This window comes from Phaenicophaeus curvirostris, chromosome 10 (assembly GCF_032191515.1).
Source record: "Phaenicophaeus curvirostris isolate KB17595 chromosome 10, BPBGC_Pcur_1.0, whole genome shotgun sequence".
Classification (NCBI taxonomy): domain Eukaryota; kingdom Metazoa; phylum Chordata; class Aves; order Cuculiformes; family Cuculidae; genus Phaenicophaeus; species Phaenicophaeus curvirostris.
The window spans coordinates 930,282-942,930 of NC_091401.1; the positions used below are offsets into that span (position 1 = coordinate 930,282).

General features: G+C 37.3%; 1 protein-coding gene across 1 annotated transcript; it reads left to right on the forward strand.

Moving 5' to 3' along the window:
- Positions 1–1,303: 1,303 nt before the first annotated feature.
- On the forward strand, positions 1,304–12,323 carry RBP2 (retinol binding protein 2). Its single transcript, XM_069864749.1, has 4 exons — positions 1,304–1,399; positions 7,102–7,280; positions 10,569–10,670; positions 12,217–12,323. The coding sequence occupies exons 1-4, from the start codon at positions 1,327–1,329 to the stop codon at positions 12,268–12,270; spliced, it is 408 nt and encodes a 135-aa protein (XP_069720850.1). The 5' UTR covers positions 1,304–1,326; the 3' UTR covers positions 12,271–12,323.
- The last annotated feature ends 326 nt before the right edge of the window (positions 12,324–12,649 follow it).

Consider the following 12,649-nt stretch of genomic DNA (forward strand, 5'->3'; position numbering starts at 1 on the left):
AACTTCCAGTCACTGCAGTTCCTCAAGTCTTTGTATGACATCTAATTGAAAACCCTCTTAGTGCCTCCTGTAAGTATAGATCAAGCCACTCTTTTTCCTAGGCTTAAATGAGCTCCTTAGGTATCACACAAAGGCATTTTAAGAACTCAGCTCCCAGAAACTCTCAACCTTTTTTTTTTTTTTTTTAATCCTTTAATAAGTTTTTTACATTCAATTTTAACAAAGTGAAAGCATATAGCAGACATAGTAAGATCAGTAACTCTTCAATTTACTTATTTCTGAGTTGGAGTTCAAGATCTTACTACTTTTCTAGCAAGGTTTTCAATAATACCCCCATTAAAAAAAATGAGAGAAAGAAAAGCAAAGTATTTTGGACTCTTGATCACTTTTAATAATTCTATCTGCAGAGCCATCTGTAAGTTATCTTGACTAATTAAAGGCAAAGAATTTAAAACCTTAACTTGTATTAATTCACTCTTAGTGCTTACTTTAAATTTTGGTAAAAAGTTCTACTGCACGTTCAAATTCTCCACCCTGATACATTCTGAATGTGCTTATTTGTGCAACTGAAATACATGTTTTTCTCCACAACAGTTAATGCTGCAGGATGAGAAACACTTTTCTAAAACAAAATGCTATGTTTCAAAGTAATTAAAAGATAATTTTTAGGGTAGGATTGACAGTAATGATACTATGAATGATTCTGATTTACTTTATATTTGCTAAACTTGCTGCTAAATTAAATTAATAATATGGAAATGTAGTTGGTGGAAGTGCATCTATCTGTAGTAGATGTTTGGAAAACCAAAGGAAAACAAGAATATTTTCAACAGAAATATTCCCTTTTTCTGCCCTTTCTTCCATTTCTTATGCATTGAAGACATCCATCAATTTTCAATGGGAGTTCTGTGTGTGTCAGCTCTGTAAGACTCATCTTCGTAGTGAAACATAACACACAGAAAGGAATTGAAAAAGAGAATTCACCTTGGAAACTTTAACTGGGTTGTACAATTTGCCCCTGCGTTCAACATGTTTCAAAGACATCCCATAATAGCTAGCAGTTCTTTACAAAGGTCACCGTAAAATCATATCCTGTACTACTACATATTTCAGAAAGTGTTCCTTGTCTGCCAGCTGCTCAGCTGAACTTTGGTAACGAAGGCAAAGTTTTCTTAGGTTATCACTCTGACCCTCAAACAGCATTATCTAAAAAACCATAAAACTTATAAAAAAAAAGATATGAAAGGGTTTATAAAACATTCTCTTAGCAGATCCTGTTTCCAGCCTCACCTTTTGATTTGAAGTAGGTTTTAAGCTCTTGCCACCATGCCTGCTGATTACAATGGGACATGGGAAATGGAAACCAATGAAAACTTTGAAGGCTACATGGTTGCTCTAGGTAAATGAAAAAATATTAACTATATAAAGAGGAAATGCTTCAATTGTAAGTACAATCCTTCTAAAAATCAATGAGATTTTCTGTAATGCATGTTGTGGCATAAGGGTTTTGCCAATCACATTAAAAAATCAAATAATTGTAATGTACTTAAAATCACAACGTTCTCATTCTATAATATTATTCTTTGTTTCAGTAAATGAAAAAACAGATACAGATTAGGGGGCGGGGTGGGGGGGAGGTGGCAGAGGCAGAGAAAGAAACCAGGCTTTCAGATCCAGAAGCCTTTTTTTGTTCCTGGTAAATACTTACCATAACAGTCAAGCTACAACCTAGGTGGCTGTTAAAGTGGAACAGGACATTCTATACTGCTAAAGCAACAATTGTGTTTATTACTTCATTAGTGCTTTGAACTAGCAGAAATTATATGCACCAGTTGCACAGTAAAGGCAATGACAAAAGTCTTTAAAAGCATTCAAAGATTAATGGGCAAATATTTCTGACAATTTTTGTGGGAGTCATCCTTACAGAGCAAAGAGACTTAGGTCACAGGAGTTCTTAAACATATGTTTACATGATTAACTACACTTAATTTCTCTTGGCTACAACCATGATTGATGACAATATATGTGTACATGCAAAAAGAGCTGGTCTGCTCTTCAGGCAGTCTTCACTCACTGCTTTGTTAGCCTGTCTGTTCTTAGAGGCCTGATAGCTACGGTGTATCCATTGTATAGGATTCTAAGCATATTCTTTGTAGCTGCTAAACACCAAAACACTGTTTACCAAATGCAAGCAATTTCCTTGTCACTTCATGTCACAATCAAGTTTATGTTGTTTGTAGATTTATTTTCCCCACTCTGACAGACTCAATTTTTGTAATGACTGTGAGATAGTTTTATGAGAGAAATGTCTTCTTTTGCTGTACCCATTATTTTCAATATAAATTGCTCTGCAAGCATTTTTGTTCTCATAAAGAAATAAACTTTTTGCTCTGGGTCATTATGAGTATGCAAGTAGTGTGGATAAAATCCTTCCTCCACTTAGGTTAGCAGTGATGTAGATCTTTAATTTGCTGAAAAGAAAAAATAGTAGAAGACATCGGCATTTCTCAAGGATTTCTTCAGTACACTCTGGATTGGCCCTGAAAGAACACTTACCACCTTTGCACCACTGCACCAATACAGCTGCATTCCAAAATATGGGAGTTACATTTACACAGGCATAAGAAGCACAGTCTTTAGAACTGGGAATCTTCTCCCATCACAGCTGAAGGGCATAAAGAACCATTGTTTCCTTACCACATATGATGTCTATAAAATTTACACAAGAAAAGTAGCCATTAAAGTTGGCTAATTTAGCCTAGACTGGAAGAGTCTGTCTGGCTCTGAATCATAAATTGTTCTGTGGCAAAATCAAACCTGTATTTTACTTTTATGCTTAAAATTGATAGCTCTCGGGAGCCCAGGTGGGTCTATGCACTTCTCATTCCCAGATGTCTCATTGTTTTCTATCTAGTGGTCATTGATTTCTATCTTCTGTTCAGCGCTTGCTCTTCTTTCTTCTCTGCCTTCCTACAGCACCTGACACTGTAAGAGTGATACTGATAAAATACGAGCTTTTTCAGGTCAAAGTACCTTGCACTTTTCACCCACAGTCGAGATCAGACTTGTGGCTCTTGTACTTTGTTCAAATGGTGTTGAGTCATGTTAATGGAGATCTAAAGAATTTGTTTGCTCAGATCCCAAAACATCTGCTTGTAAAGACATAGATTATAAAAACAATTCAGTGGTTCAAAAAGTAATAACACACTCTACAGCCATATTCCACAAGGTAAGAAAATGTATTTCTTGTGAAGAAGAGTCTAACAGGAAATCAGGAAAATAAATCTAACTGAGATGAAAAATTTGACACTTCAACTGATTTTCTACCAGTATTACTCTCAATGAAGAATCTTAACCCTGTTTTATTTATCTGTTCAGACTAAAAGAGGATAAACACACATAAACACATAAAAATAAACTCTCATCATTATTCAACAATTTAAAATAGTTATCATTTCCTCAAAGCTTCAACTCTTTTAAGAGAGAAAGGCAAGTTTCACTATTCATAGTTTTTAGCCTTTGCAGTTATAGAGAAAGCTCAATGACTTCCTAGGAAAGTCTGTAAATACCACACACATTTTGTTCCTGCGAGGAACAAAAAGTCATTTTTTTAAAAATAAGAGCAGTGAAGTCAACATTATGAATCTTAGGAGATAGATACACACAAACTGAAGTAATTCAAGTGTTGGGGTTTGATAGTTATGCAAAAAGAGTAATTACTACTTCATATGCAACTGAAACGTGGTTTCAGCATTTAATATACCAACTGCAGGTGAGCCACGGGGCCTGGTGAACTGGATGATGTTTAAGTTAGCTCCTAGTTGTCACAAGTTGACTATTCCAGACTGTCCTCAGGAACAGTTACCTCAGGCTTCTCTCACTGCCTGCCTCAGACCCCTGTCATACCTACAATTGTTGCCCACAGCCCAATTCTCTCTGGTTTGGCTCTACTTCAGTCCTGTCTCAGCAATTTGCTCTGTGATCTGACCTACGTTTGTAGGGTGTTACTCCACCCACCAGTCGTGATGATCATCCTGCTCAAGTTCTACCTTGCTTTGTAGTGACATTTCATCGTACATTGATAACTCATCTTTGATAATTAACTTGATACAGATCTCCTTATAGATTTATCCCTTCCTTATTTTTAGTATGCAAATTAAACATTCGTGGTGTGCATATTTGCTTTCCAAAGGATTTGCATTTATGGTGGTCTCTTTTGATGTGGTTGCAGTGACCACCTCATTACCGTAGCTTTCTTCCCTGCCCTGCTACCATCGGATGAAACTCCTCCACTGTTTATTTCAGTTGAGCTATAATATTTCACTTGTGTTTGCCTTCAAATCCAGTAAAAATGTCAGGGAAAAGGACAGCAGCTGCTAATAACATGCATTTCTTTGAATTTTATTTTATCCATTGTAGAATTTAAACTTTGATTTTCAGTCAAATTCAGTAAGAATTTCCTTTCTAACTGTCATTGTACAAATAATAATACCAGCTTTAAACTAAGCTTTAATTATTATCATCCTTATATACTAATCCTTTTATAATAAGTAACTCATTTTCCAGTTGTATAATTCTTTTTTGTACCATAAATGTTACCATGAGCTGGTCTACAGCAGGTATTCATTGCATCTCAGTGGCATCCTTAGAATCACCCCAGTTAGTGGATAAATCATAACTCTGTTATTATTGAATCAAGTGGACCTTTTTCTTCCTTTCTAATCTTATATATCCCAGTGGAAATTGGGAGAATAATGGATGTATTCCGCCTACAATGGGGTCTGGACTACAGGCATCCAATACTGGGAAGTCTGCTTAAAAAAGACACTAACAGTTCACAAGAATAAAAGAACTCGACCCACTCAGTAGCCTGAGAAAAAGCAAGAGGAAGAATGTTTTAGAATAAGGAATGCAATATAAATGTATTTTGAGGGAAAATACTTGGATTCATTGCCTAAACTGGGCTGACTGAACTGGAGAGCACTCACTGAGCTTTCAGATATAATTTTCAAACTACTATCCCAATAAGAATGCCAGCAACTGGTTGGGATGAAGGAGCTATTTGCACCAGTTGTCTGGACCTGGCCCTTCATAAGTACATCGTGATGTTTCGTGTATACATGCATCGACATACACTATGTTATACTAAGGAAAAAGAGCCAATGAATTAGCAAAAAAAACCCAACACCAAAACCAATGCAAAGATGCATATGGCTACAGATGATTCTCAGAATGGAAAGAAATGACACAGAGAGGATGAAAAGATGCTCTTCTGCTGTTTCTCACAATTTTACATGTGGTTGATATTTTTAAGTATTAAAGTGCTTAGGTTCAAAGCACACTGAGGTTGTGGTTTTTTTAAAAATCACCCATCCTTATAATTAATACATATGCATTTCTAAACTTTAATTAAAGAGTAGTTTTGCCCTTTAAGCCAGAAACTTTGATTTTATCATAAACATGCTACAAAGTATTTTAATCTACTATAATAGAACAGTATATCATTTTTATTGCTTGAATTGTTCAAAGTGCAGTTATGAAAATCTTGCTTTAATAAAACCTGCCCTGATTTTCCTCCAGGAGCTACAGGTCTAATATATTAGTCAGAAATAGCATTTCTTTAGAAGTCTAGACATTTTTTTTCTTCAGAGGGAACTAAATTTTATGCTACTTGGCTATAAATCAGACCCAGAGATACCTGTAATCCACCACAGCAGATAAAATATACCCAAGAAGCCTTGAATACAAATACAGAACAAGAACATTATTCCCCATGTTAGAAAGTCAAAATTTTTTTCAATCCAATCCTCTTACTCAACTCGATTAGTACTTCACAAGTAGTACAATGAATCTACCAAAAGAAAAGGGCTCCTTCAATCTGTGGCACTGCTGAGCTAACAATGATGAACTCACCTGCAAAACCTCTGAAGGACGGCTAAACTACCAAAATCATTTTTCAGTCTCTTGCAGAAGGATGTGAGATTATTTCATTTGCATATAGCACCATGATAATATTCACCGCCAGGTGGTCAGAAATATTTATTGCAGATGGTAATGCAGCTGGCATGAGGTGGCTTGTCTGGGGCAAACTGTCAGGATGGTAATATATATTCTCCTTTAGGTAACTTGCAATGCATTCAGTTGAAAGCAGTTGTTTACACTGTAAAGTTAGTCTTCATCATGATCAAAATCAGGGTGTTAAGGAGATCAGTAGAGCATAAAATGTTGACAGAATATTTAACAGGAACTGTCAAACGCTCTAGTTTGATACTTTTTTGACTTTTGACTTTGAATTTGTCTTCCTTTAACATCTAAACTACAGTTTATTTCTGCCTGCTGTCAACAATAATGTATAAGTCAAGTTTGTATTTGTTTCTTTCTTATTCATTGGTATAATTTTCATTATTTTTAAATTCATTAACTCACCTCTTGCATACTCTCACAGACTATAGTTCATCATAACGGTAACATGCCAAAATCCCCTTGATTACACACTCATTCTAACATACTTATCTTCTGAAAAGGAATATTACTCTGAGACCCTTCTTTTGGGGGCAGTCACCATTTGTAACCCTGCAGGACAGATATCCTGCAGTACCCTCATAGGCCTAAGAGCTACAGGACTTACACTGCATGCTCAGAACAGGGAACGGCTCCCAGGCATAAGATGGTAACAGCCCTCCTGCCATCCCACAGCTTCAGGTGCGAATGAGGCCAAAAACCCAATGCCTTAATAGCCGCTGTTGTTTCATGATCTCAAAGAAATCTGGAGATTGGGGTGACACGACATGCCAGTATCCTTTCACTACTGGTTTTACGTTGTAGCTGTGCTCATAACTTTCCTACAGACATCCTGTTCATAAATAAATTTGTCATCAGCGGAAGACCCTCAAAATGAAAGTCTACTTACACGCAGAAGATTATTTTGCTTTGAAATGACCTTTTCCTCTGCAAAATGTTGCAGGTATAAGTGTCATTCCTAGAACTATGTTCCACATAAAATGTTATATTTACAGTACATAAAGATAAGTGCTGTGGCTTCATATTTTGATAACAAATATTGGAATTTTCATTGTGATACTCTTCTCTGGTTTCTGGCAGGTATTGATTTTGCAACTCGTAAGATTGCAAAACACTTGAAACAAACAAAGGAGATTATTCAAGATGGAGATAATTTTAAAACAAAAACACTCAGTACTTTCAGAAACTATGAACTGAATTACACTGTGGGAGTGGAGTTTGAAGAACATACCGAAGGACTGGATAACCGAGTGGTAAAGGTAAAGACTTGATACTAGATAGCTGTTTACACCACAGTGAATACCAGGAGTGAGCAGTTACTATAAAATTCGGCTGAATGCATGAAAATAAACCACAACTATTTTATAGACATCAAATGGTTTTTACAAAGCAGAATTAATCTGCATCTTGAGACAGTTTTCTTCCCTGCTACAATCATTTATTATAAATGTAAATCAGAATGGTTACTCAGATACGTGAGGACAATCACTAATTACAAGCTTTTCTAATAGAGGATTTTTCCAGCTTTTCTATGATAGATCTTTAGGTACTTAGAAATTAGCAAAACTGTATTTTTACCTATGTATTTTCCTTAATGAAACAGTAAATTCACCTCATTGACTTCAGGTCTTTCTTTAGGTCAATATAAATTTTGAGTTCTGAATGGCTAGGTTCACATTGTATTTTTAATCAGAGCCTGCTCAGACTCAGTTGGATAGTTTAACAGTTTGACACTGTTAAAAATAAACCTTCACTCAGCTATTAACCTTAAGGGAGCTTTGGGAAGGGACAAGAAAAACTGTGAGCCAATGCTACGACTGATACAGGTGGCAGGCCTGCTGGCAGTGCCAGACAGGCAAGGAGACCCAGCAGTGCACACTTTGATATCCACAGGATTGTGGGAGTAACCTCAGCTCAGAATTCCCTTAGGGAACTATGGGCATATGTGCAGATGCCTTTCAGCAAGATATGTGGACAAGCAACATTTGGATCAAGGACCACACTGTGTCCTAGCCTCTGCCCTACCTCCTATGACAGACAGAGTCAACTAATAAGTCTGTTCCTGCGAGGCATTCAAGTAAGACTGTGTCAGGGAAGCTAGTGAGGAGGATAATACATACACACACACAAATTAAATTCACTCACAGAATTCAGCTTCATGTTTCTGTATCCAATACTGCTTCTGTTTTACTCTCTTCTTACATGCAAAATGCTTAAGTAAGATTTTCAAAGGTAGAAAGGCCAGAAGGTCTTAACTTTCCATCGACTGTCCATTCCAGTCTTGCTATTCTTGCCTCACCTGCCTGTCTTTGCCATCATTCCCTGAATCTGCCTGTATCTGCCCATTACCACAGTCCCGTTCTTCCACCTAGCTCTCAGCTCTCTTGCTCTGTGCCAAACATATGCTGTCTTTTCCATCAGTATCTTCTCAATAAACAAGGTTTCAGAACTTGTTGCCAAACTCCGAGAAGCTGATATCAAAGCTCTCTGTCAACAAGACCTGTTTTGTTTTGGCAATTGCCACAGGAAATCTGCAGCGTAAGGGACATGTTTACATTTCAACTCACATCATCCTTCACTGGAGTGACACAAATGCAACAGAAAACATTGTTTGTTCACTATGGATTGCTTTTCATTCTCAAACTAACTTTGTGCAGTGCAATTCCTATGACTTCTCCCAAATTATTTCTTATTCACAGCGCTACAAGCCACCAAATAACAAGACCCATTTTCTTCCAGTATCCCTGTCTAAATTTTCTTCCTATCACATACTCCAGTGAGTGCTGGGTGGGACATATTCCTGTGACAGAGTTTATACTCTAAAACATTGTTATCACATCTTTTTATATCAGTTGAAGGCATTACTAAGGATCTAAGGACTCATTAGTTGCATCACTCCTTAGATCCACAGTACTCTTCACCACCATCAAAGACGTTGCCCTTCTCTATAAAATCATTTCACTTGCAAATTCTCCTCTTCATTATCAAATACTAGGAAGAGAGGGAGGGAGGCAGGAAGGAAAGGGAGGGAGGGAGGGAGGGAGGGAGGGAGGGAGGGAGGGAGGAAGGAAGGAAGGAAGGAAGGAAGGAAGGAAGGAAGGAAGGAAGGAAGGAAGGAAGGAAGGAAGGAAGGAAGGAAGGAAGGAAGGAAGGAAGGAAGGAAGGAAGGAAGGAAGGAAGGAAGGAAGGAAGGAAGGAAGGAAGGAAGGAAGGAAGGAAGGAAGGAAGGAAGGAAGGAAGGAAGGAAGGAAACACAGCTTGTACAATTATAGCCCTATGTGGTTTAATTAGTTTTGCCTAATATTCTTGTCTAAACATATTATATTATTTGTTTCTAACAAGAGAAGGAAAAAGGAAGCGTGTCATGCCTATTGTCTTACGTGCTCTAAAAGAATTTTCTGGTCATTTTATTAACAAATCAATGCCTCAAACACACTGAAGATAGATTAAGCTAATAAAACCACTAGGCAACTTTTAAATGTAAAGAGGGCTTGGATAAGTTAAAGAGCATGTAGCTTAAATATTCTGTAAATAAGGAAAAAAACTAACTGAAATGGAATGGGTTTTGTCTTGTTGCTTATCAAAAGCTCCCTCATAAGAGAAATAAATCACCCAGTGCTGAACTAGCAAATTAATTAGTCTCCCAATACTCTTGGAGCTTTTTAATAACTGAATGTCCACCAACTTTACCTGGTGTCTCATGAGAATTTGCCTATCACACGTGGTTAAATGTCTCCCTAAAGTGCAACAGTTCAAATACAGAACAATTCAAACCACAGTTGCTTTGAATTTACTCTAGCATATCCAACTAGAGGATCTAAACTGTAAAGAGAACTTTGCCTTACAGGTATCCGTCTCCTGAGCAAGAATCAGCATACCCAATACCCTGTTTGTTAGTGACAGACTCTGAAATCACACCAGATCATGGAATAGTTGGGGAAGGAAGGACTTACTTGAGATCACCCAGTCCAACCCCTATGCTCAAGCAGCCAGAGCACTTTGTCCAGCCTATGATCACATCTCCTTAAAGGTCTCTTCTGAAAGTGCATGAAAGCTGCTATAAAATCAATAACAGTATCGTATTAGATGATATTAACATACGTTGCCTCTTGTTACTTTATCTAGTGCTAGAAAAGAGGTTAGCACGGCACTGGTTGGTACAAGACTCCAGGACTTCACTCATGAAAACTTATAATGGTTTCATTAATGGATTTAAACAGCAAGAAAAGAAAAAACATGATTTGCGTACATTGCACAAGTATCTGTTAATTCACTCAGCAATTCACTAGTTAGTATGAGCACTTCATGTATGTGAAGCAGTATAGGGAAATGACAACAAAGCACAGTAAAGGCTTCCTATCAAAACTGTTGTCGTCTTGAATGCATTTGGGTTTTGGTTGAATGGTTGATTTATATTCTTTAGGAGGAAGATGTGGAACAGTATGCAGCAACTGTAACTGTGTCTCCCCATTGTTTGATTGAGTTTATTTTCAGGTATTCATAAATTTCTCGTTAACATATCTGAGTTAATTGTCTGATTTATGCAGACACTAGTGACTTGGGATGGTGACAAACTGGTATGCGTTCAGAAAGGTGAAAAGAAAAACAGGGGCTGGAAGCACTGGATTGAAGGAGACCTTCTGCACCTGGTAAGGACTGCTGTACATAACTGAGAACGTAACAACATGCTGTTCTTCCAGTTCAAAGATTTTGTTACCTATTCTAGTTAGAATGGTCTGTCTTTGGACAGCTATGAGCTCTGAAATTCTAAGGAAATCCCCCTTCTCCTGCAACTCAGGAATGCTCGATTTCTTTCCACCTTCTCCCAATTAAGTCATAACCCTGCAGCAGTTTTTTTGCTCCAGTCAGCAGCACTCCAGCTATTAACCCTTCTTGCTACATCGCACCTCTAACATCATCCCATTCTCATATGATCAGTGGTAGGATAAAAACAGTAAAGGAATGACTGCAAGAAAAATATTACTTTTTGTTCTGGAAGAAGCACAATGAAATTTTAGCATCTTGTGCTGTAACACAGAACAGAAACCTCTGAATACTCAAGAGCATCCAGCAAACAATTGGCACTGCAATTATTTTGTGCCCAAAGATAAATGTGGTGAGTCCAAGAGAGATCAGAAGAGCCTGTGCAAGAACCAAGCAGTCAGTGAAGTCCAGAAAGCTTTCAAAATAATAGATACATAAAAATAATGATTTCAGATTGTCTGGGGAGATCAATAGAGAAACAGGCATGATGATGTTGGATGGTGCAATAAGTGGGTACATAAGGAATAGTTTCTGTCTCGTGATTTGCATCTAGATACCTACTCCTTCACAAGTTTACTCCAGAGACAGCTGGTATGGCCAACCACATTGCCTCAAGTCTCCATGCTTGAAAGGTCAAAGCAATGAATTAACAAACACTATCTGCCACTGAACCAAAAGCAACTGTCCAGCACACTTTTCAATTCTATTTCAACACATATTCAAAATCTAACCAGAGTAAAGTTTTACATGCTGGCACCAGGATTCAGGCTAAGACTGGCGGAAACAGAGAGACCAAGTAGATTCTTTCAACAGCCTTCAGAAACTATTGCAGATTTGGCCAATTGCTGGCTAAAAAGCCAGGCTCAGCTCACCTCAAAGCCTTATTTAGCACAGTAAAGCTGGCTAACCAGAAGACTAATCAAACTGACTGCAATACAATGTGCAGGTGTGCCAACATCTAAGAGGCCAGCTGCAACACTGGGCAAAAATGGTGTGTTCTGGCCCCTGAAAAAACGCTGGGCATATCTCTGAAACAAATGCCCTCATCTTTTTAAAGCACACTCCTTTTTTTTTTTAATTTCCTTCTTTCATTGCTTCTCGTGAATTATGAGGTAACATGTGAATTATAACCTATTACAGTATATTGTTTTAATAACAGAGCATGAAAAAGCCTTGCAATAAAGACCAATTTTTATGCATTTTTCATGTTTATTCTTCTTAGAGCTCAATTCACATGTCAAAATCTAATTCCTGCAATGTGGTGCATGCCTGCTGATTGGTTATATGTGATAACACTGTTCTTTCTGTTCTCTTTTTCATAATCACACCTTGTTAATGCAATGGATCAGTTGCGGTCATTTCTGAGACCTGCTGTGTATGCAAAATACAACTTGTACCGCTATATACTTACTAACTGTTTTACTGCTGCAGGAACTGACATGTGAAGACCAGGTGTGCCACCAGGTATTTAAGAAGAAAAAATAAAATTGACCAGAAATCCACTCAGACCTTCATCACACTATGATGCTGTTATTTTTAGTCTAAAAAGAAGGGAGACAGATTTGCAATACTTCTTTGATACTGCTATGTGAATATCTTGTGCGTGTTTATGGAAACAAACTCATTTTATAAAAATAACATCAAACAGTTATAAGTATCATTAACTCCTGTGCCTTTCAGTCCAGAGTTAAATAAAAGCAATTAACTGTCTTTCAAATAATGCTTTCATATATATTTGTAATAATTTCCAGAGGAATGTCCTATGGCAACAAGGCTGAAAATTAACAGTCACAATTATCTCAACCACAATATATCTCTCCGCAGTGCTTTAATATCATAATATATTTGGATGACTTAGTATTAT